This window comes from Cervus elaphus, chromosome 10, assembly GCF_910594005.1.
Source record: "Cervus elaphus chromosome 10, mCerEla1.1, whole genome shotgun sequence".
Classification (NCBI taxonomy): Eukaryota; Metazoa; Chordata; class Mammalia; order Artiodactyla; family Cervidae; genus Cervus; species Cervus elaphus.
Genome location: NC_057824.1, coordinates 36,754,814 through 36,780,269, shown reverse-complemented (window position 1 = coordinate 36,780,269; position 25,456 = coordinate 36,754,814). Strand labels below are relative to the sequence as shown.

At 42.0% G+C, this 25,456-nt stretch overlaps 1 protein-coding gene and 1 pseudogene across 1 annotated transcript in view; one reads left to right on the top strand and one right to left on the bottom strand.

The window, feature by feature from the left end:
- Positions 1-3,478: 3,478 nt before the first annotated feature.
- Positions 3,479-25,456, bottom strand: part of LCMT1 (leucine carboxyl methyltransferase 1) — a 65,671-nt gene continuing 43,693 nt past the window's right edge. Inside the window, exons 6-11 of the mRNA XM_043914550.1 lie at positions 20,627-20,729; positions 14,021-14,141; positions 9,742-9,843; positions 8,435-8,526; positions 6,593-6,690; positions 3,479-3,695 (exon numbers count right to left, since the gene is read on the bottom strand). Of these exons, the coding sequence (XP_043770485.1) occupies positions 3,673-3,695; positions 6,593-6,690; positions 8,435-8,526; positions 9,742-9,843; positions 14,021-14,141; positions 20,627-20,729 (539 nt within the window). The 3' untranslated portion in view covers positions 3,479-3,672. The remainder of the gene's footprint in view (positions 3,696-6,592; positions 6,691-8,434; positions 8,527-9,741; positions 9,844-14,020; positions 14,142-20,626; positions 20,730-25,456) is intronic.
- Positions 7,171-7,420, top strand: LOC122702121 (annotated as a pseudogene).

The window sequence follows — 25,456 nt, the reverse complement described above, 5'->3', positions numbered from 1 at the left end:
TATGACATATCTTCTTTATCCATTCATCAGTCAATGGATATTTAGGTTGCTTCCTTGTCTTGATTATTGAAAATAGTGCTGCTATGAACATTAAAGTGCATGTATTTTTTTTTAAATTTTTTATTAGTTGGAGGCTAATTACTTCACAACATTTCAGTGGGTTTTGTCATACATTGATATGAATCAGCCATAGATTTACACGTATTCCCCATCCCAATCCCCCCTCCCACCTCCCTCTCCACCCGATTCCTCTGGGTCTTCCCAGTGCACCAGGCCCGAGCACTTGTCTCATGCATCCCACCTGGGCTGGGGATCTGTTTCACCATAGATAGTATACATGCTGTTCTTTTGAAATATCCCACCCTCACATTCTCCCACATAGTTCAATAGTCTGTTCTGTATTTCTGTGTCTCTTTTTCTGTTTTGCATATAGGGTTATCGTTACCATCTTTCTAAATTCCATATATATGCGTTAGTATGCTGTAATGTTCTTTATCTTTCTGGCTTACTTCACTCTGTATAAGGGGCTTCAGTTTCATCCATCTCATTAGGACTGGTTCAAATGAATTCTTTTTAATGGCTGAGTAATATTCCATGGTGTATATGTACCACAGCTTCCTTATCCATTCATCTGCTGATGGGCATCTAGGTTGCTTCCATGTCCTGGCTATTATAAACAGTGCTGCAATGAACATTGGGGTGCATGTGTCTCTTTCAGATCTGGTTTCCTCAGTGTGTATGCCCAGAAGTGGGATTGCTGGGTCATATGGCAGTTCTATTTCCAGTTTTTTAAGAAATCTCCACACTGTTTTAAAGTGCATGTATTTTTTGAATTAGTTATCATCTTTTCTGGATATATGCCCAGGAGTGGGATTGCTGGATCATATGGTAACTTAGTCGCAGTGTTTTTTTTTTAACATTATTTCTGCTACTAAATAATCAAAAGCCTCACTAAAATTTTTGCAGAAGAAGATCACTCTTCATTAACGGCACATAGGGCAGCCCCCAAATGGGAAATAAGCGAATGTAATAAATGTGAAAAATTTACCAGAAATAAGGAAATGAGGCATCAGGGCAGCCATGGGGGTATTTTCTATGCTATTTGGGGCAAGGGGAGAAGGGATATAGATATAACGCAGCAGTCAAAAGCACAAATTCCAGAGCCAACCTGCCTGGTTTCAGATCCAGTTCCATCATTTATTGGCAGTGAGAATATTTCAAGGAGAGAGGTGGTCGCTCATATCAGATGCTGCTGAGAAGTTGAAACAGCCATGGACCAAGAGAGGGTCCCTGGGTGTGATGGTTTCAATGTCACTGACGTCCTTCCTAAGAGCAGCTTCAGTTAAGCAGTGTGTGTAGAAAGGATCACAAGAGGTTTTAGATGAGTGGGTGGGAGAACAGGAGAGGCAGTGAGTGACTGTAAACCCTAGGTGAAATCAGTTCCAAGCTCCAATTCAAAAACTAAAACCACACTTTGGAACGCATGTCTTGATTGTGGGAAGTACAGGGCGGCGGGGAGAGGGCATGAAAGTTGACCCCTGGTGAGATCCTCCTAGAGTGCTGGGTCAACCATCCCCTCTTGCGGTGCTTCTCAACCTCAGTATTTCCAAATGTATCACTTTCGCCATCTCTGCTGCATTCACTTTTTAAATGAAATTTATAGGTACTTTAAGGGATATTTTATAACACAACCATCAACAGTAATGGTGTATCCTTAGCCTCGGAGAGAAATGTAATCCATTAAAAAATGTAAGGAAAAACAGAAATATAATTGAAGCCAAGCCAAGTTCTAAAAACTTCAGCCAAATGCTACTGCTGCCACAGTTGGTGAAGTGCTGTAACACTCTGACCTTCACTTATGATCAAAACCAAAACCGACGCTAAGGGGGAGGTGAGGAGGAAGAGGGGTGGGTTGGGAGTTTGAGGTTGGCAGACACAAACTGTTATATATAGACTAGATAAAAAACAAGGTTCTACTGTATAGTACAGGGAACTAGATCCAATTGTAATGAAACATAATGGAAAAGAAAATAAAAAAGAATGTATACATACGAATAACTGAATCACTTTGCTATACAACAGACATTAATACAACACTGTACTTCACTTAAAAAACAAGACCAAAAACATTAGGAACAACGCTAACATGGTAGTGCAAACACACATAAAAATGAAACAAGTTGTAAAAAAGTACTTACCCTTACTACTGATAATGTGCTATGAACATTTTCCATTCTGTTCCTTATCTTTTAAAGGTAACGGACTTGATTCCCCAAATAGATTCACCATCCATTAACAACTAGTACATGGTTTCAAAAACAATGAATTTGTAAATATGACATTACTGTTGAAGACCCATCAGTACCAGCCTGCGATCTTTTCCTTGAAAGAATTCTTAAGATTTGAAAGATAATTGAAAAGCAAGTAACTTTCTCACTGGGTCATTCAATGTTATTTCACGCTGTATCACCACCAACTCCCGCCCACAAGCACGCTGGTGTGTAGTGGGACGCAGGTCACACTCTAGGGAACACTGACCTCTGATTCTGCAACCTCGAGGGGAGGAGAGGGCTGGGGGGCTGCCTTGCTGCCATTCTGCACACTCAGGTTCAAGTTCACAGCTCACTCACATAACCAAGAATGTCATCAGGCATGGACAGGCCCTATGATTCTGAATCTCCAGGGACCCTTTAATCTGTACTAGTATCATATCTGTATGAGTTTGTTCCTGTTGCTATAGCAAACGACCACAGACTCACCGCTTACAACAATTCAAGTTTATTCTCTTCTTGTCCTGGGAGTAAGAAATCTGAAATTAGTTTCACTGGGCTAAAGTCCAAGTGTTGGCAAGGCTGGTTCCTTCTGGACGCTCTGAGATATTCTCTTGCCCTTTTCAGCATCCAGTGGCCACTTACATTCAACTTTCCCCCGTCCCTCATCTTCAAAGCGTATCACTCCGATCTCTGCTTCTGGCATCACACCGCCTATTCCTCTGACTCTGCCCTCCCTCCTTCCCTTAAAAGGAAGGGCTCCTGTGATTACATCTGGCCCACCTGGATGCTCCCACCTCAAGATCCTTAACTTAATCACATCTACAAAGCCCCTTTTGCCATACAAGGTAACATACTCTCAGCTGGGGGGATTGGGAAGGGACATTTTAGAGGGTCATCATTCAGCCTGCCACAGTGACCAAGGTGAAGGAGGATTTGAGCGGGCAAGGGCAGAAATGGGAGCAGAGATGAGCTCCAACCTCTGGTCAAGATGCCAAGTACAAGGTCAGATGCCACACATAAGAGCACATGGGAGTAAATCCCACAACAGATGCAAGGGCAGGAGCTGAGTCTGACTCACGGAGGGTGAGCCAAGGTCAAGGTCAGGCTGAGGATCTTTGGTTCCAGCTGACAAAGAGGGGAACCACAGTGCCCCCCCACCGCCCCAGGGGAGCAAAGGATAAACAGCAGAGGACCAACACACTGGCAACGGGCAACGGAGATTTATTTAAACTGCTGGCCAATAGGAACAGGAACTTGTACAACCACCCCAGTAAATGAGGCTTCTTGGAGAATGGGGGAGAGTGGCAGCCGGGGCTTCCCCACCGCTCAGGAAACTTGGAGACTCAACTCCGGAAAGGCCGCTGGCTTCAGCTCTGGCTCAGCACGAGTCTTGAACAGATCAATAAGTTATTTCCTTCAAACCTGAGGGGAGGAAACACACAGATGCTGAGAAGGGGCTGTCAGAGGCTGAGGCAGAGAAAACAGTCAGAGGCGGAAGAATGTGACCCTGGGGCCCCAGGTCCACAGGGACTGGCTCTGGGGCCATGGCTGCACATTCAGTTACTGCACCCGGCCTTCCTGGTTGTGAAAGATAAGATTCCACAAGGAAACAGGAGGCTGGATGAGACAGTGTTTACAGGCGGCTTAAAGGGGATTAAGAAATGTTACAGCGGTTTATGGGCTGGCTCTCTGCAGTAAAACCCACACGTCCGTTCTTTAAATGCTGAACTTTTTTTTTTCTGAATCAATACCTTTCATTCAGACAACTTGTTTAACAAGCTCAATCTTGAGTGTTCTGCTTTTTACCTTAAATTTAAAATTATTATTGGCCCATTTTGGGTGAGAAAGAAGTCAAAGGGTTACTGACTAGTCTTCGCAATTTTGTTCACCCTTTTCTCTTTGAGTTAAATTCAGTAATAAAAAAGACTGGTGTAGGCAATTTATTTCTTCACATATCTAGTAATTTTTTTTTTTTTATCAAATACTGACCAGTCCATCCTAAAGGAAATCAGTCTTGAATATTCATTGGAAGAAATGATGCTGAAGCTGAAACTCCAATACTTTGGCCACCTGATGCGAAGGACTGACTCATTGGAAAGGACCCTGATGCTGGGAGAGATTAAAAGCGGGAGGAGAGGGGGATAACAGAGGATGAGATGGTTGGATGACATCACCAACTCGATGGACATGAGTTTGAGCAAGCTCCAGGAGTTGGTGACGGACAGGGAAGCCTGGCTTGCTGCGGTCCATGGGGTCGCAAAGAGTTGGACACGACTGAGCTACTGAACTGAACTGAACACGGTGGGTGGTAAGCTGAGGAGACTGAATTCTGATCTCTTCCTCTGAAGAGTGTTGAGTTTTATTTTAGCAGGCGATTTTATTATTGGAGAATCATTCTGATTTTCCAGAGTCTTGGCTGTAGGTTTGTTTAGTATCAATCTGTTTGGATTTTGTCCTACAGCCTATTCTCTAGGAACTTGGTCTTTTAGATGCTGAACTTCGAGCAAACACATACAGTTTCTCCTCTACACACATACAAGTTAAGTACAGTAAGTCCCTTACATACGAATGAGTTCCGTTCCATTCCATTCCAAGAGCAAGTATTAGCAAGTCCAATTTGTTCATAAGTACAACAAAGTTAGCCTCCGTACCCAACTAACACAATTGGCTATATAGTACTGTATTATAATAGGTTTATAATACTTTTCACACAAATAATACATAAAAAACAAACACACAAAATAAAGAAGACATTTTTAATCTCACAGTACAGTACCTTGAAAAGTACAGTACAACAGCTCGGCATACAGGGGCTGGCATTGAGTGAAGAGGCAAGAAGAGCTGCTGACGGAGGCGGGCAGGGAGGTGGGAGGCTATAGAGCCAAAGGACTGTCAGCAACAGGAGACGGAGGAAAAGCTGCCAAGTCACTCACACCTGACACTGATGGAACGCACGTTCGCATCTTTAAAAGCTCGCAACTCGAAGGTTCGTATGTAAGTAACTTACTATACCGATACCACAAGCAGTCAGGCGCGAAGTGGGGAAAAGAAGCCCCTTACATAGAAAAGCTCAATGCATCATTACTTGACAGAATCTAGAATTAATTCTATACTGTTACAAGTCACCTACATTTTTTAAAAGTTTAAGAAAATTAAGTAAATGCAGACAGAGCTTCATGACAGAATATTTATAAAGACATGAAAATTACGCTCATGCAGAGATTTTAATAGCAAAGGGAAATGCTTATAATATTAAGCTTAAAAAGATCCAGAATCAAGGTTACATAGAAAATTAAACCCCACTAAAAGCAAATCAACAGCTAGAAAAAGAACAGAAGGGAAAAGCTGCCAGAGGTTATCTCTGAATGATGGGCATATGGGTGATTTTTTTTTTCTTTGCCATACTTTTTTCTAGAAGTTTCCAAAGTCTCTGCTTAAGATTACAGTTTCCAAAACTAGAGAAAAACAGCAGTACAAAAACACAGTAATAAATGATTTTCTAAATAAAAAATAATTTAAATGGATTTTGTGGACTGAACTGCCCAGCTGGGTAAATTTATAAACTGGTGGAAAGATAAGCCAAAGGAGGATGATTAACAACCTGGAATTTTCACACAGGAGACAGTCCTTGACTCCCCCAAGCTCTTTGTTTTATACTCACTACCTGCCTAAGGCAGTATGTCAGACATAGCTATAGGAAGTCTGAGGGCGCTTGTAACAGCAAAGGCCAGAACTGGGATCTAAAACTATCTCCACTGGGCTCGAGAGATGCCCAGGGGAAGCAGGTCAACAAGGGGCAGCTGTAAAGCAGGAACTGGGTCAAGTCACGGAAACAAGATGCTGAGACAAGGCTCCGAGCTTTGTCCCCACGGCCCGGCTCGTCCAGGCCAGGGGATTCACCTTCAATGTAAAAGAAGATAAGAGAGAGAAATTCAACCCACAGCTGCAGGGGTGTTAGACAGAAACAATGACCTGTGTGTTTTAACATCCAGTAAACTTGGTGACAAGCAGATCAAAAAGCTGAACATTGGATCCTTTCATTAAGATGATTATGAGACTCAAGGTCTCTTACCATCCAGTTGAGGAAATTCCACAAACAACCCTAAAGCGCTGTTGGTTGGTTTTCAGACATGTGGTTTTATTTGAACAGTTCTCCTGGGTTTTGTGCTATAATATAACTGCTGATTTTCTATGTTCACGGATCCATGTATATGAGCCCTAGTTCCTCCTGGGTAGAAAATTCCCATCGAGCATTATGCTCTCTGGAGACAAAAAAATACCCTAGAAAAATTCCAATCAATATAAGTGAAGTCACCTACCTAGTTCGCTTCCTCCTTTGGTGGCCCAGCAAAGGCAGTAATGCTGCATGAGCTGTTCAAGAAGCTCCATTTCATCCAGGAATTCAAGGGACTCTATTCTGTGGAACGAAGAGACAACAGTACAAACGCATCCAATTAAAAATGAAGGCTGCGACGCATACTGTCGGGCATGGAAAAGCCTTCAGGATAGACTATGTGAAAAGAAGCAGGCTACAGAATAGTATGTATGGCGTGGGTCCATTTTAGCTTAATTTTATTGAAAAGAAGAAAAAAAAAACTCCATAAGCAAAGTCAAAAGTGACAGATGACAAACTAGAAGAGAATGTTTGTAATACAAATGACATGGAGGTAGATTTCCTTGTCATATAAAAGAGCTGTTACACTTCAGTAAGAAAGAACACTTTTTAAAACTTACTTAAAAGATGGGGAAAAGACCAGGTCACTGGCAAGGAAAAAAACAAGAGCTTTTCAATCTCATTTATGTGAAGAGAAACGTAAATTAAACCAGGACTGCTGCCATGTCCTGCCTGCCGTCTGCACACGGTGGGGTTCTGCTCCAAGACCTTGCTTCAGATGTCATGGACTGCGCTCCAGAACCACTGGCAAAGAAGATCTTTAAAGGAGTTTTAGTAGCGGAACCTGTGGGCATTTTTGGTGTGTGTTTTTTTTTGTTTAAAAATATGAACACAAGCCAAGATTTTAGGCAAACAATGAGCAAGAAATTTCCCTTCACCTTGGAAGTGTATTACAAATCCACTGAACACTCTGGATGGAATGTATGGAGTCAGAAAGCAACATCAAGAAATATGGTTGAACGGCAAAAATTAGGAGTCTGATTATCGATCAAGGTTTGCTCTATTTCATAGGATTGGGCAAGATTAAAACTCCAAAATTGACATGGATGGATTTTAGAATATTTAAGGTTAAATGTAAATTCTAATTAAGCTGGAGGTTTTATTCTTCAGACTAACTGAAGAAACTGATGGAGGGTTTCTTTTATTACATTATAAATGGAGTTTTGTTTACTACTCAAAATAAAGTGATTCTCCTTAAAAAAATGTTGTGCACCTGAAACTAATATTGTCTGTCAATTATACCTCAATTTGAAAAACTACTGTCGTTAGCATATATCCACACATCAGTATAAATACCAGGCACCACTAAACAGGGCAGGGTAACCCTGAACATCTTGACATGCAGAGATAAATACAAACTATTGTTAAGCTTTTGAAAGGATGGTGGTTTACAGACAAATACATGCATCAATCTACTGATTCAAAAAATACAAATCTATAGATTGATAAATATTTATATACACATAGAAAAAGAATATACTCTGATTTATTCACAGCACACAACTGCTCTATACTTCACACACTTTACTTGAAAACTGTTTTAGAACAACAAGCATGTATTTCTTTTATAATGAGGGGGAAAGTCCACTTTAAAAATCCATAAGCAAAAAAAATAAAAATAAAAAAAAATAAAATAAAAATCCATAAGCAGACTCCCCCACCCCCTTAGGACCCCTTGGGCAACGTGACTTTCCTCCTTTTCCAAAACACAGGGATTGTGCAAGATTTCCACTGCAGAGGTGTAACTGCTTATTTTTGACTAAAATAACCTGTTTGGGCATAAACCTTATCTTGGCTAATAGCTAATGAGTTACTCTCAAGGAGCTAGCAATGTTTAATCTATGTTAGCAGCAGTTAACTTATTTCAAAATAGGTCTAGTTTGGGGTTGGGTTTGTTTTTTTTTTTTTTAAACATTAACAGGTATGGACAACGATGCCTTTCATTCACAATTACTTGCCATGGAGCGGACTCTTGTCAATCCCGTACCTGATCACTTCGGCACGAGGCAGCTTGCTGTACAATTCCATCATGTCAATGGCTGACACCGACTCCCAGCCGCTGGTCAGGAGCCGTTCTCTCTAAAACGTGGGGTGGAGAGAAAGGGAGACGACCGGAGCTGTCACAAGACCCGGGCGCTCTTTGCACACACTGCTTCCCTCGGAGGGCTCCTCTTTCAAAAGCCCGTTCTGGACCCTCTCATCTGTCTTCTCATTTTCCCCCTTTTCTCTACTCAATAGTGGGGACACTCCAAAGTATAATATTTAAAGAGAAATAAAGGAAGAAACTCTTCTATGTAAGCAACAGGTTTTTAAAGGGCCCTGGTGGTAATAACATAAGCCATGTAAAAACTAAGTCATTTAAAAGGGGGTAGGGGGTGGGGAAGTGCCTCTTCACCAAAAAATTTCTAAATTTTGGGGTAACAATTACAGATTGCAAGAATTTAAGTCAAGTACAAAGTGCGAATCATGTTTGGATCCTGATTCAAATACACCAACCATGAACAATTTTTTAGACGACTGGTAAAACCAAGTATGAATTGGGTGGGTGTCAGCTGCTATGAAGGAGTATGTTGACTTGTCAGATGTGATCATGGTATCATCAATATCCTGGGCAGAGGAAGGTCCTTACTGGTACGAGATTCACACTGAAGTACTTATGAGGAAAATGAAACATTGTCTGGGATTTGCCTTAAATATTCCAATGATGTGCTCAGACACTCAGTCATGTCCGACTCTTTGTGACCCCATGGACTGCAGCCCGCCAGGCTTCTCTGTCCGTGGGATTATCCAGGCAAGAATACTGGAGTGGGTTGCCATTTCCTCCTCCAGGGGATCTTCCTGACCCAGGGATTGAACCCACATCTACTCGTGAATCCTGAACTGCCGGCAGATTCTTTACCACTGAGCCACCTTTCCAATGACACCACCAACAAAAATTTGGGGGAAGGGGTAACAATATGGCAATGACAAAATATTATTAATTATTGAAGCTGGCTGGTGGGACATAGGTGTTCGCTTTAATTATTTCCTCTACTCTTATGTTGTTTGAAAAACAGCATAATAAAAAATTAAAGCAACAGGAGACAGGAAATGTAAACTTGTATTTTCTATGTTAAGATGGTAGCACAGGGCTTGGATCTCCCCCACAGGATGACCCAGTGGCCCACGCGGAGCCCTGGCTGCCCGCAGGCAGGCACTCCGGAAGGACTCTCACATTCTCCCATCTGCGGAGGGAGGAGGCCCTTTCTCGGTTGGCCAAGGGTACAAGGGGCATCTGGGTCTCTGCCCTCTGACCTGCGACTCCAACGACTTGCAAGTCTCCACTCCGGCCAGGTCACACTGTCGTCTCCGCAGGTTCTCGATCATGATCTGCCCAAACCGGTCATCCATGTTCACCTGGGAAGGGAGAGAGGAGGCTGGGTGCTGCCACAGGGTCTCTCTGGCTCTTAAAACATGCAAATTAAAATAACCACCTCCTATTTCTAAGCAGTCAAGGCTGACAATACCCAGTGTAGGTCATGGAACCCCAAGTGCAGTGCTGATGAAGTAAGCCCTTGAAAGGCAACTGGGCAGAGTTCATCCATTGCAAACACTCAGCCTGGCACCAGATAACTCCACTGCTAGGAGCCCGTCTCACAGGTAGACTTGCGTGTGTATGCAAAGATGCAAGAACATTTACTGCAGCACTATGTATGATAGAAAGGATCTGGAAAGAACTTAAATACCCATTGCTTGGGGTTAAATAAATTCTGGCAGGTTTATACAATGAAATACCATATATCCATGAAAACATAAAAAGAAGATAGACAGATATGAGATGGCCCCTAAGATAAACTCTTGAAAAGTAATTTACAGAGGGATGTGTACTGTATGCTCGCATCTATCTTTAGGAGAAAAAAAAACTCTCTCTTCACATTTATATATGCACAGGAAAATTCTAGAATACAGCGAGGTTGCTTCCCAGGTTAGAGGCTGAGGTCTGCGATAGATGAGAAACTTTTCTTTGTTTACCCTTCAAACTAGATGACTTTTTTTTTATTTGCATGTGGCACTACTTTCTGAATAAAGAAGAAACGCCAAAGAATGTTCAGACTACTACACAATTGCACTCATTTCACATTCTAGCAAGGTAATGCTCAATATCCTTCAAGCTAGGCTTCAACAGTACGTGAACCAAAAACTTTCAGATATATTTCAAAACAGGATTTAGAAAAAGCAGAGGAACCAGAGATCAAATGGCCAACATCCGTTGGATCATCGAAAAAGCAAGAGAGTTCCAGGAAAAACATCTACTTCTGCTTCACTGACTATGCTGAAGACTTTGACTGTGAGGATCACAACAAACTGTGGAAAATTCTTAAAGAGATGGGAATACCAGACCACCTTACCTACCTCTGAATAAAAAAAAAAAAAAAAGGTTTAAAAAACATCATGTATATATGTGTGCAAAATGGCTGATGCACGTCAATGTATGGCAAAAACCACTACAATATTGTAAAGTAATCAGCCTCCAGTTTAAATAAATAAATAACATCACGTATATATGTGTGCAAAACAACATATTATGCACATTAATGTAGTGCACACACTGGTACTTTGTCATATATAAGGTATCAAAAATTCAGCACTTTAACAATATATGAAGTGACTCCCCAATCCTCTGCAAGACAAGAACCAATGTTACTCTTTTTTGTGGGGGGATGCATAGGGCTTATATGGCAGTAATGATATGACTGGAGACTATTCATTAGGAATAGAAGCTTATTTGTGAGCACAAACTCCTTTATTTTATTGCCTCGGTTTGAATCTTGGCTTGATATTTAATAGCTGTGAGCAAGATACCTAATCCCTTGGTTCAAACCCTTACCTGTAAAACCAGGAATAGTACTAGTACCTACCTTGTGGGCTGTTGTAATGATTAAACAGGTTAATATATATGAAACTCAAAGAAAAGCGCCGGCTATATAAGTAATCAAATCCTAAGAATCTGAAATCATTATTAATGAAATAATCATCATCCATGTTGTTTTGTCATTTAACTATTAATTAAATAACAACATAAGACATATGAGCAATTGACGAACACAAGGCTGATGATTCTGTACTTGTCAAGAAATAAATGAATTAAAAGTTGATTATTCACAAAATGAAGGTGGTGGTCAGGGTTTAACCCCATTGAGGGACAGCTGTGGTCAACATACTAAAAACTAGTACAATCTCAGCCCTGCTCCAAAGTTGACAGGGTCTCTGGCCAAAATTTATTTAACCCTTTATCTCTCACGTGATGTTGAATAAAAGAACACACAAATGAAACAGTACACATCTGAAACGTGTGGACACGTGGGAAGTGAAATTCCTTCTCCCCAGGTATGGTGTCCTGAAAACAGAGACAGGTCGTCAGGATTCCTCCATGTTGATAGTACAGACTGACGAGGCCAGCAGCCATTATATTCATTCACCAGGTCAAAAGACGACGTCTGCTTCCCTGGTGGTCCAGTGGTTAAGAATCCACTGTGCAGGGCAGGGGATGCCGGCTCGAACCCTGGTCCGGGAAGATCCCACATGCCTCGGGGCAACTAAGCCCGTGAGCCGCAACTACTGAAGCCTGTGTGCCCTGAAGCCTGTGCTCCACAAGAGAAGCCACTGCAATGAGAAGTCTGAGCACAACTCGAGAGGAGTCCCCACTCTGCAACCAGAGAACGCCCATGCGAGCGACGAAGACCCAGTGCAGTCAAAAATACATACATAAATATTTAAATTTAAAAAAAAAAGACTGAATCTGAGGAATGCTTCCAATTAAAGAGAGGAAAAGAAGAAAACTCAACCAACCAAGAACCACCTATACCAGAACCTGGGCTGGGTGGGGGGTGGGGAAGACAGGAGACCAAGGTCCAGTCCCAGACCTGTATGTAGCTATGTCACACTGGGCAAGGCGCTGCACTGCCCTTATCTGTAATAACATTTGAAAATAAAATAAAAAGCGGTAAAAAAAATAAAATAAAATCAATAAAGCTAAACTAAAATAAACAATAACAGCAGCTAACATGTACTGGCACTGCTCATCACCAGTCCACTGCTGTTCAACATCTCAGGAATTCCCATAATAATCCAGAGAGGCAAGTCTTCTTCTTTTTTTAATGAATGCACTTGCCAAATTTAGTCTGGATTATTTAGACTTGAGAGGCAGGTATTCTTATCCCTGGGGCTCTGAGAGATCCAAATAGTAACTGAATTAATAACAGCTTACTTAATGCTGTCAATGCTTGTGCACCTGTTAGCTCATTTATGAACGATGAAGTTGGGGTATCGTTATCTTCATTTTTCAGATGAGGAAACAGGCACAGAGAGGTTAAGTAACTTGACCAGATCACAGAGCTAGGCAGTCTGTCTCCACAGCACAAACTCCCAACCACAAAGCAATTCTGCTGCAGGTCACACAGACCCAAGACGAATTATTCCAAAACACTAAAACCTAACCTTTTAGGCACCAGATGAGAAAAGAACAACAAACCAGAGGCCAGACTCAGTGATTTTAGAAATTAGGAAAGTGAAGTGAATTCTCCAGGAATTCAGTCCTTGGAATTCTCCAGGCCAGAATACTGGAGTGGGTAGCCATTCTCTTCTTTAGGGGGTCTTCCCAACCCAGGGATTGAACCCAGGTCTCCCACATTGCAGGAGCTGTGAGCTCATTGAGCTCAGCTCAGCTCATTCCAGCTGAACCACAGGAAATGTTAACAGTAAAACCCTGGATTTCTAATCTCTCTTGCAAAATCGGGAGTTCAGGCAACTCTAGGCTCACTCCACGTGGTAATAACTGACTGGCAGTGAAAAGCGGGCATCTCGTGAAATGGAACGTGGGTGTCCCAGTTCACCACAGGCCCCACCACTTCACACCCTATGGCACCTGGCCAGCTTCTTCCATCTGCATCACTATCTGCCTCTGAAGGCATGTGAGTTCCCTACCCCTACCCTGATGACAGCCAAAATTCCCTCCATCACGATCTATGACTTTACAGTAAACACGGAGATAAAGTAAGAACACAAAAAGCTTCCTTAAAGGCCAAGATGGAAGTTCCAGAAACTCTACATAAAAGTTTGCAGGCAGTCATGAACTCAAAAATACTTGGTTTAGGGCAGTGGTTGGGAATCCACCCTGGAATGGAAGGGACACCGGTTCAGTCCCTAGTCCGGGAAGACCCCACGTGCCGCATGGCAACTAAGCCCACGTTCCACGACTACTGTGCCCACACTCTCGAGCCCATGCTCCGCAGCAAGAGAAGCCACCACACAAGAAGCCCTGGCACCGCAGAGAGTAGTCCCTGCTGGCTGCTACCAGAGAAAGCCCAGGTGCGCAACCAAGACCCAGTTCAACCAAAAAACAATTAAATACATAAACCTCAAGAAAAGAAAAGAATACTAGGTTTGCTGGAATTGATTTAACAAAGGAGCTATATGAGAACTACAGAGGCAGAAGGAAAAGAATAAGGGAAAGCATATTCCAAGGGTGCTCAAGAGCGGAAAAGTCACCCCTGGAGTCCTGTGCAGAACGCGGATTTCTTGAGCTTCCTCTTACCTGTTCGTAGTTTATGAACATGGCAGTCTCGAAACTGTTGGCGGCCCACTTGAGGAGGTTTGCAGACTGCTCCGGAGTCATGTACACCAGCACACATTCGGCTATCAGGAGGGTCGGCAATCTTAAGGGAAGAAAAAAAGGCACATAGATAGGTTTTCATCCAGGTGGGACTCTCTAAATGCACTCACATTGCAGTTCATACCCCAGTGCTTTCGGTTTTCAGTTTTCATATTAACCATCAATGCAGCACGAATTTTCAGTTTTACAATGCAAAAAGGTGAGTGATCAGCGATGATTTTTGTCTGGCTGTTGAAAACGCAGACTATAAAAATGGCTACAAGTTCTTCCTAACTGTACACCCACACTGTGGCACTCTGACCAGGCAGAGTCTCCCCACTCAGGAGGCAGAGATTGTTTCCCTCCCCCTGCAATCTGGGTGAGTCGTGTAACTTGCTTTGGCCAATGGAATAGCAACAGACATGATATCAGCAGAAGCTTGGAAAGGACCTGGACGCTGGGCTTGCTCTCCTGCTGTACTTGGAAACCTGAAACCACTATGGAAATGAACCCAAGCGAGCTTGCGCTCAGAGGAGAGGTCCTGTGGTTGAGAATGACGCAGCTCCACTGACCAATCTGTTCTCCACACATGAACAAACCCCAGAGGACCTGAGCTAAACCTGGCCCCTAGCAGATGAATCACCCAGCTAAGCCCAGGCCAGGTAAAGAAGCCTATTTGGGAATTTTTTGCATGATTTTTGCAACTTTTTTGTAGATTTGAATCATTTAAAAAATGAAGTTAGACATATTTACAATATATTTTGTAAGAGGTAGCCATTAGCAACATTAGAAAGAGGATTAACACTCTTTAAAATGAAAGTGAAAGAAAAACAGACAAGACAGCCCATAAAGGAAAAAAGAGAACACAAATGAAATCTGAATACTTGTTACACCAATTGTTCTTCATCTATTTCGTAGATCTCCAAAGTGAGGCAAACTTCCTATGCAGATCTAGTCTGATTTATACACGATTACTTCCATGACCTTCCAGCACATTTTCCAAATAGCTGGCTATTCAGCTGCAACTGTATTCAGTCAGATGCAGCTGACTCAGGGGCCTAATATGTGCCAATTTCTCAACTGTTTTCACATGCGCTACCTGATCTTCAAGACCATCTTGTGAAATAGTTTTTATCCCAGTTCATAAATGAAGACACCAAGGCTCAAACAGATTAAAAAAAGCAAAAACCCCAAAACCCTGCCCTCTATTAAACAACTAGTAAGCAGAAGTAAGCTTCCTGGCAGAAAAGTTATGACAAAGTCAGACAGTATGTTGAAAAGCAGAGACATTAATCTGCTGATAAAGGTCTGTATAGTCAAGGCTATGGTATTCCCAGGAGTCACGTACTGTTGTGAGAGTTGGACTGTAAAGAAGGCGGAAAGCCAAAGAATCGATGCCTTCGAACTGTTCAGTTCAGTTCAGTTCAGTCGCTCAGTCACGTCTGACTCTTTGCAGCCCCATGGACTATAGCATGCCAGGCTTCCCTGTCCATCACCAACTCTCGGAGCTTACTCAAACTCATGTCTATCGAGTCAGTGATGCTATCCAACCATCTCAACCTCTGTGGTCCCCTTCTCCTCCCGTCTTCAATCTTTCCCAGCATCAGGGTCTTTTCCATTGAGTCAGTTCTTCGCATGAGGTGGCCAAAGGATTGGAGTTTCACCTTCAGCATCAGTCCTTCCAATGAATAGTCAGGACTGATCTCCTTTAGGATGGACTGGTTGGATCTCCTTGCAGTCCAAGGGATTCTCAGGAGTCTTCTCCAACACCACAGTTCAAAAGCATCCATTCTTCGGCACCTGGCTTTCTTTATAGTCCAACTCTCAGATCCATACATGACTACTGGAAAAACCATAGCTTTGACTAGATGGACCTTTGTTAGCAAAGTAATGTCTCTGCTTTTTAATGTGCTGTGCTTTTCTTCCAAGGAGCAAGTGTCTTTTAATTTCATGGCTGCAATCACTATCTGCAGTGATTTTGGGGCCCAAGAAAATAAAATCTCTTACTGTTTCCATTGTTTCCCCAACTATTTGCCATGAAGTGATAGGACCAGATGCCATGATCTTAGTTTTCTGAATGTTGAGCTTTAAGCCATCTTTTTCACTCTCCTCTTTCACTTTCATCAAGAGGCTCTTCAGTTCTTCTTTGCTTTCTGCCATAAGGGTGGTGTCATCTGTGTATCTGACGTTATTGATATTTCTCCTGGCAATCTTGATTCCAGCTTGTGCTTCTTCCAGCCCAGCGTTTCTCATGATGTACTCTGCATATAAGTTAAATAAGCAGGGTGACAATATACAGCCTTGACGTACTCCTTTCCCGATTTGGAACCAGTCTGTTGTTCCATGTCCAGTTCTAACTGTTGCTTCCTGACCTGCATACAGATTTCGCAGGAGGCAGATCAGGTGTTCTGGTATTCCCATCTCTTTCAGAATTTTCCACAGTTTGTTGTGATCCACACAGTCAAAGGCTTTGGCATAGTCAATAAGGCAGAAATAGATGTATTTCTGGAACTCTCTTGCTTTTTCAATGATGCAACAGATGCTGGCAATTTGACCTCTGGTTCTTCTGCCTTTTCTAAATCCAGCTTGAACATTTGGAAGTTCACGGTTCACATACTGGTGAAGCCTGGCTTGGAGAATTTTGAGCATTACTTTGCGAGCGTGTGAGATGAGTACAATTGTACGGTAGTTTGGATATTTTTTTGGCGTTGCCTTTCTTGGGATTGGAATGAAAACTGACCTTTTCCAGTCCTGTGGCCACTGCTGAGTTCTCCAAATTTGCTGGCATACTGAGTGCAGCACTTTCACAGCATCATCTTTTAGGATTCGAAATGGCTCAACTGGAATTCCATCACCTCCACTAGCTTTGTTAATAGTGATGCTTTCTAAGGCCCACTTGACTTTGCATTCCAGGATGTCTGGCTCTAAGTGAGTAATCACACCATCGAGATTATCTGGGTCATGAAGATCTTTTTTGTATGGTTCGTCCATGTATTCTTGCCACCTCTTCTTAATAGCTTCTGTTAGGTCCATACCATTTCTGTCCTTTATTGAGCCCATGTTTGCATGAACTGTTCTCTTGGTATCTCTAATTTTCTTGAAGAGATCTCTAGTCTTTCCCATTCTATTGTTTTCCTTTCTTTCTTTGCACTGATCACTGAGGAAGGCTTTCTTATCGCTCCTTGCTATTCTTTGGACCTGTATTCAAATGGGTATATCTTTCCTCTTCTCCTTTGCCTTTAACTTCTCTTCTTTTCTCAGCTATTTGTAAGGCCTCCTCAGACAACCATTTTGCCTTTTTGCATTTCTTTTTCTTGGAGATGGTCTTGATCACTGCTTCCTGTACAATGTCATGAACCTCCAACCATAGTTCTTCAGGCACTCTATCAGATCTAATCCCTTGAATTTTTTTTTACCACTTCTACTGTATAATCATATGTGGAAGCTAGAAAAAACTACTGGGAGTCTCTTGGACAACAAGGAGATCAAACCAGTCAATCTCAAGGGAAATCAACCCTGAATATTTGTAGGAAGGACTGATGCTGAAGCTGAAACTCTAGTATTTTGGTCATCTGATACAAACAGCTAACTCACTGCAAAGTCCCTGATGCTGGGAAAGATTGAGGGCAGAAGAAGAGGGCGTCAGAGGATGAGATGCCTGGATGGCATCACCGATGCAATGGACATGACCTTGGGCAAACTTCAGGAGATGGTAAGGGACAGAGAGGACTTGCATGCTACAGTCCATGGGGTCGCAAAGAGTCAGACACGACTGGGTGACTGAACAACAATAACAACAAGCAGAAGTAAGATAGGAATCCAGGGTAAGATTCCAAGACTCATGCTCTCTTCATTCTGAGTGGGCTCCAAGTCCACTGGTATCAGCTTTAAAAACTAATCTCCTGCTGACCTTCACAAACCCACACGCTCCCAAGAAATCTAGCAACACACCCTTGAAAGTCAAGACTTTCCTTCTGCTAAAAGAAAACACACTACTTGCTCAGCACCGCTAATTATTAGAGAAATGAAAATCAAAACTACAATGAGGTATCACCTCATGCTGGTCAGAATGGCCCTCATTCAGAAGTCTACAAATAAAAATGCTGGAGAGGGTGTGGAGAAAAGGGAACCCTCCTGCACTGTTGGTGGGAACATAAGTTGGTGCAGCCACTATGGAAAACAGTATGGAGGTTCCTCAGAAAATTAAAAATAGAATTACCATATGATCCAGCAATCCCCCTCCTGGACATATATCTGGACAAAACTACAATTCAAAAAGATACAGGAACTCCTATGTTCAGAGTAGCACTATTCACAATAGCCAAAACATGGAGACAACCTAAATGTCCATTGACAGAGGAACGGATGAAGAAGATGTGGTATATATATTCAACAAAATACTACTCAGTCATAAAAAAGAATGAAACAGTGGCATCTGCATCAGTATGGATGCAACTAGAGACTATCACGCTAAGTGAAGTAAGTCTGAAGAGAAAGACAAATACCGTATGACATCACTTATACGTGGACCTTAAAACATGGCCCAAAGGCACCTATCTATAAACAGAAGCAGGCTCACAGACACAGAGATCAAGTCTGTGGTTGCCAAGGGTGGGGGCGGGGGGCGAAGGAGGAAGGGACTACGTTTGGGATTAGCAGACGTAAACAATTATATATAGAATGGATACTCAACAAGGTCCCACTGTATAGCACAGGGAACTATACTCAATATTCTGCAATAAATCATAATGCAAAAGAATATAAATAAGAACGTAAATGTGTGTATCACTGAGTCACTGCGTTACACAGCAAAAACTAACACAACATTGTTTATCACTATACTTCAATTTAAAAAAATAAATTTAAGAAAACACACCATATTCTGCAATTTGTGAACCATGCAAGGGTCTCCCCAAAGGAAAAAAGAAGTATAAATACTCTTCGCAATGTATGGACCTTACTTCTGAACACTCAAGTGAGACAGATTCAGACAGTAAAGCTGGAGTGACAAAGCCCATTTTGACATGTGGGCTGGTGGGGACGTAAATCCTGTGAATGACAACCTAGCTGATGATTCCAGAAGAAATGTGAGCGAGAACTTCAATACGCTGAGATGACGGCCATCGCCATGCTGATGCGTCAGGAAGATCACTCTTCCACCCTCTATACTTCCCTCACCCTCCACTGCCCAAAGCTCGTCTGTATTTGTATCTGTCCTTAGCCTCCTTCCTCCCGTCTCAGGAGACTGGGGGGTGTTTCTCTTCCCTCAAAGGCTAGTTAACGCAGTCCATGCTCTTTTTCCTCCCTTCCCTCTCCTCCAGTGATTTCCCTCATTGTTCGTTTTTCACTGTTTGCTGCTGATTCCTTGCCTTCAATTTATTTATTTAAATAACTTTCCCTTTTCCTTCCCTTCCTTCCAAACCTCTCCCTTGAGTCTTTCACCTCAAATATCCTTGAAAGTGTTATCTTCACCTATGGCAGACCAAGTAGGTATGCCTTTTCCTCCCACTAGCTCTTTATCCATTTGACCAGCATCACTGTGCTAAAACCACTCCTCCCACTCCCCTCCTCTGCCTCCCAAAGGTACCCACACTCAAGAATTTGGTGTGTACCCTTCTGGTCCATTTTAAAAATACTTCCTTGATGTATACATGTAATCTCAAAAATACAGTATTTGGGGGGAGGAGTTGATTTTACACATTTGATATCACACTCTGCATACAACTCTGCCATCTAATTTTTAAAAACTCAACATTAAATTTTTGAGCTCTCTCCAAAGTCATGTATTTTATATACCATTCATCCATTCTCCTCCTGATGGACATTTCAGTTGTTTCCAATTTTCTGCTACTAAAAATGAACATCCTCCTTGTACATACATGTAGACCTTCTCGGGAGAGACACACCCAAACATGGAACTGCAATATCACATGATATTGGCAATTTTACTAAATTCCAGATTGCTCCTTGCAGTGGTCATACCAAGATCACTTCTACCAGTGGTGTATGACCATTCCTTTCCCCCAATATCCTTGCCAACACTTGATACTGTCAGACTTCTACATTTCTTCCAACCTGGTGATAGTAAAACAGAATTTCATCTGATTACCACTGAAGTTCAATGCTGTTTTAACATGATACCCAGTTTCCTCTGAGCTGCCTGGTCATCTATCCTTTGCCCATTTTTCCACCAGGCTTTTTAAAAAAAAAATAGTAGCTATTCTTTTATATCCTGGATGCTAATCCTTTCTTACATATGTTACAATTATATGTTTCTATGTATACAATTATCTCCCCTCAAACTTATGATATTAGGAATCAGTATTTTACAAAAGCGATGAGTGATTCTCATGGGAAAACAGACTTGGGGAACACTGCTTCTTAAAAAACTTCAGAAAACTACTCTAAATAGCAATGAAAAAAACTTCAGAAACTACTCTAAAGATTACAGGGGACAAGATGGTATATGTAATTACACCATATTTCCAACTGGCCTTATCTTCAATTAGCACGAAATCACAAATGTAAGAGGTTAAAAAAAAATCTCACTGTGTACTCATGTTACATTTCTTTAGCTTCTCTTCCAGGTCAGGTATATCTCGGAGATCTGCTCCAATGATGGCATATCTTGTTGAATCCATCATGTGCCCATCTGTAAATGCAAGAAGAGATGGTAATTTCAACAGAAACTGATTAGGAAGAGATTGTAACTTCAATGGACGTGGCTTTTTCAAAACAAAAGTAAATGTACTGTTTTTCTCCACTATAAAAATGCATGCTCATTATAGGGGGGAAAAATCAAGAAAGACGAGGTGAAAATTAACTAAAATCATATGTTTCAAAGGTAACTATTAGTGTTTTAATGTATAGCATTCTATCCCTTTTTCTATGTGCTTAAATTCATATACACAACACAGACACATCCTCCCCCCATTCTCCCCCCTCAAATACACACACACACACACACACTTTGCACAACAAAAGAAAATGGGACCACCCAATACTTGTTCTGAAAGCTTTTCCTATTTAACAACAGTTATCAGGAACAAGTGAACTTAACTTACAAAACAGGAAGAGACTCACAGGCTTAGAGCAAGAACTTATGGCTGCTGGGGGGAAGGATGGGGGAAGGGACAGTTAGGGAGTTTGGGATGGACACATTCACACTGCTGTATTTAAAATGGACAACCAACAATCACATACTGTACAGCACATGGAACTCAGTTCAATGTTATGTGGCAGCCTGGATAGGAGGGGAGTCTGGGGGAGAATGGTTACATGTATATGTATGGCTGAGTCTCTTTGCTACTCACCTGAAACTATCACAACATTGTTAATGGGTTATATTCCAGTATAAAATAAAACGTGGGGAAAAAAAAAAGTATGAGGGACAACATTCTCTGTAATGATATCACAGTGCTTCACTGAGAAGATAAAACAACTTACTTAGCCAATCACTCAGTATTCGACAGGCAGTATTTCCAAATTTATTTCATCTGAGGCATTGCAATGAATATCCTTATATACATATTACAAAGGACTTGCCCAGTTATGCTGGTCATGATGAGCAGAATCAGGAGATCAAAAAGGAAGCCTATTTAAATACTGGTACTAATTGCTCTCAAAATGCTTTGTCAATTTGCAAGATATTACATTTAAAAGAAAACAGTTGATGTACAACAGTATTTACAGATAAAATAATATTTTGTTGTTCAGTCGCTAAGTTGTGTCTGACTCTGCAAACCCATGGACTGCAGCATGACAGGCTTCCCTGTCCTTCACTATCTCCTGGGTGGAGTTTGCTCAAATTCCTGTCCGTTGAATCAGTGAGGCTACCTAACCATCTCATCCTCTGCCACTCTCTTCTCCTTTTGCCTTCAATCTTTCCCAGCATCAGGGTCTTTTCCAATAAGTCAGCTCTTCAAATCAGGTGGCCAAAGTATTGGCACTCCAGCTTCAGCATCAGTCCTTCCAATGAATATTCAGGGTTGATTTCCTTGAGGACTGACTAGTTTGATCTCCTTTTCCAAAGCAGACAAGAGTCTTCAAGAGTCTTCTCCAGCACCACAGTTCGAAGGAATCAATTCTTTGGCACTTAGCCTTCTTTATGGTCCAACTCTTACATCTGTACATAACTACTGGAAAAACCATAGCTTTCACTATACGGACCTTTACTGGTAAAGTGATGTCTCTGCTTTTTAATATGCTGTCTAGGTTTGTCATAGCTTTCCTTCGAATGAGTATCTTTTAATCACTATCTGCAGTGATTTTGGAGCCCAAGAAAATAAAATTTGTCACTGCTTCCACTTTTTCCCCTTCTATTTGTGATGAAGTGATAGGAACAGATGCCATGGTCTTAGTTTTTTGAATGTTGAGTTTTAAGCCAACTTTTTCACTCTCATCTTTCACCCTCATTAAAAGGCTCTTTAGTTCCTCTTCACTTTCTCCCATTAGAGTGGCATCATCTGCATATTTGAGGCTGTTGATATTTTTCCTGGCAATCTTGATTCCAGTTTGTGATTCATCCAGCCAGGGATCGCGCATGATGTACTCTGCATGTAAGTTAAATACACAAGGTGACAATATACAGCCTTGTCATACTTCTTTCTCAATTTTGAACCAGTCAGTTGTTCCATGTATGATTCTAACTGTTGCTTCTTGACCCACATACTGGTTTCTCAGGAGGAAGGTAAAACAATATTCCCTTTAAGATATTCTAACAGAGGTTGGAAGAAATGGTATATATTGTGATTCTCAAGCTTTGGCAGGAATCAGAATCACCCAGAGACCTTGTTGAAAAAACTGATCAGGCTCCACCCCCTGAGTTTCTGATTCATATTTTTAAAAAATGTTGTTATTGTTATTCCGTCACTACGTTGTATCTGACTCTTCGTGACCCCATGGACTAGAGCATGCCAGTCTTCCCTATCCTTCATTATTTCCCAGAGTTTGCTCAGCTTCATGTCCATTGAGTCAGTGATGCCATCTAACCATCTCATCCTCTGCCGCCTTCTTTTCTTCTTGGCTGCAATCCTTCCCAGCATCAGGGTCTTTTCAAAAATGGAAATCCATATTTCTAATAAGTTTCCAATTGTGTTGGTGCTGTTAGTGTGGGACTATACTTTTATTTATTTTTTCAACATTTATTTATTTGGCTGTACCTGGTCTCAGTTGCAGCCTTGTGGGATCTAGCTCCCTGACCAGGGATCAAACCCAGGCCCCCTGCATTGGAAGCATGGGGTCTTAGCCACTGGACCACCAGGGAAGTCCCAAGGGACTACACTTTTAGAACCACAGGCACAGATGAAATGACACTGGCAATAAAATTAGGCGATGGGACAAGGAGATTCATCAATCTAGTCATATTATTTTTGTGTAGCCCTCAAATTCTTTTCAATTTAAACTTTCCACTTTTAAAGATAGATTAGAATAAAAAAAGAAATTAAATGGCTTGATTATTTACTCCAAGCACTGTTTGCTCAACTTTCTCAAAGGTACAAACTATGGAAGGAGCTGGGACATTCGACAGCCACCCTGCATCCCTGCTGAGAACTCAGTTCTCTCCTGAGAACCCACAGCAAAAAGGTGTGAGGAAGGGAAAAAGCATGTGAGCTGGTTTTCCCTTACTTTCCTGAGAACCCCACTGAGCTAGTTCAAATACACTTGGCCACATCCCGTAAGCTAACAAGATATACCTTCTAGGAACCTGCCAGATGGCAGGAAACCACCCAAGGACAAAGCTAGGAGACCCAGAGTCAGTCCCGGGCCCTGCAACACCCGAGTTCAGAAAAGAATATAAAGGATGTGAAGGCACTTGCTTGCCCTGCTGTGAAAACAAGCAATGACTCTCAAATGCCTATGTGCCTCCTGACAAATAATATAGATATTAAAGTTGAGGTTTTCCATCCCTGACCACAAAAAAAGAGAGAGAGGCCCAGAATGTTGAAGCATGTGGTTCCCTTGGACCATGCAATTCACAAGAGACCCGTCTTACCAAGAGATGTGGATCTAAAGGTATATGCAAGGCAAAAATTGCACATGGTCATGATTACTCTTAACAATTGAACATAAGGTATGGCAGAGTTGCAAGGGGCCATGACCCGGGCTGCACCCAGCAGTGGCCCAGCTGTATTCCCAGGCAAGCTGGCATACTACCTGGGAAGCCCTAGACACAATGACCCCAAGGTGTCATCAAACGATACAATCTGATACTCTAAATCACACAAACACCACACCTGTCATGATCCTCAGAAGTCAGGGGCTACTCAAGCTGTGCAGAAATAGAAAGTCTGTTATCTGCCCTTGAAGAATGCCTGACCCTCATTTCACAAGAAACAGAAAGAAGATACAGGCCCAGGGTAAGTTTCAAGGGAGGTATCCTATTCTGGGACTTCCCAGGTGGCACAGTGGTAAAGACTCCACCTGCTAATGTAGGAGACTCAAGAGACTTGGGTTCAATCCCTGCATCAGGAAGGTCCCCAGGGGAAGGAAATGGCAATCCATCCCAGTATTCTTGCCTGGAAAATCCCAAGGACAGAGGAGCCTGGCGGGCTATCTTCCGTGGAGTCGAAAAAGAGCCAGACATGAGTGAGCACACATTGCTATTCTAGGAAAATGCACCATTTTTCAAAAATCTAACAGTGGCAAGAGACCCAGAAAACAACAGAAAAACCTTAGTGCCTTTAGAATGTTTCTGAAAGCAGGTAAGAAAAAGACCTTCTCACCAAAATGAGATTCAGAATCCCTTCCTTTATTTCTATATTCTACTTCCAAAGAGAAAAATAGAAGGGGACTTCAAAGCATTTTGTGTGATAGTCACATAAGAACAACTTTCTCAAGGAATAGCTGGTACCCACCCAATTCTGGAAAGCAAATTAACATTGATTTAAAACCCTAAACTGCTACCAGTAGCTCTCTCTGTGATCAATCACTACAGGATTGACTTCCAAGAGGATTTAAAAGGGAGACGTCCTGAAGGCATAGCACCATGACATGGTTTTTTAAAAAAATTAAGAACAAATTAATACCAGGCCAGAATGGCGAGACGAGTATAAAAATCCTATTCCTCAGGCTTGGTCATCATTTCATTCAAGCAGCAGCTCTCAACTTTGTCCCTACGGAACACTGGGTGGCGTCTGGAGACATTCTGGGTTGTCACAACTCGGGGATGCTAGTGGCGTCTTGTAGGTAGAGGTCAGGGACGCTGCTAAAACATTACACATTGTGTGGAACAGTCCCCCAACAGGGAATTATCCAGCCCCAGATGTTAGGAGGACTGAGGCTGAGAAACACTGTGCTAGACTTACACACAAAAATTCGAAGATCATTAGTTGATGTTGAAGTTTAAAAAAAATCCTTGAACAGTTCTAATTATTCTCA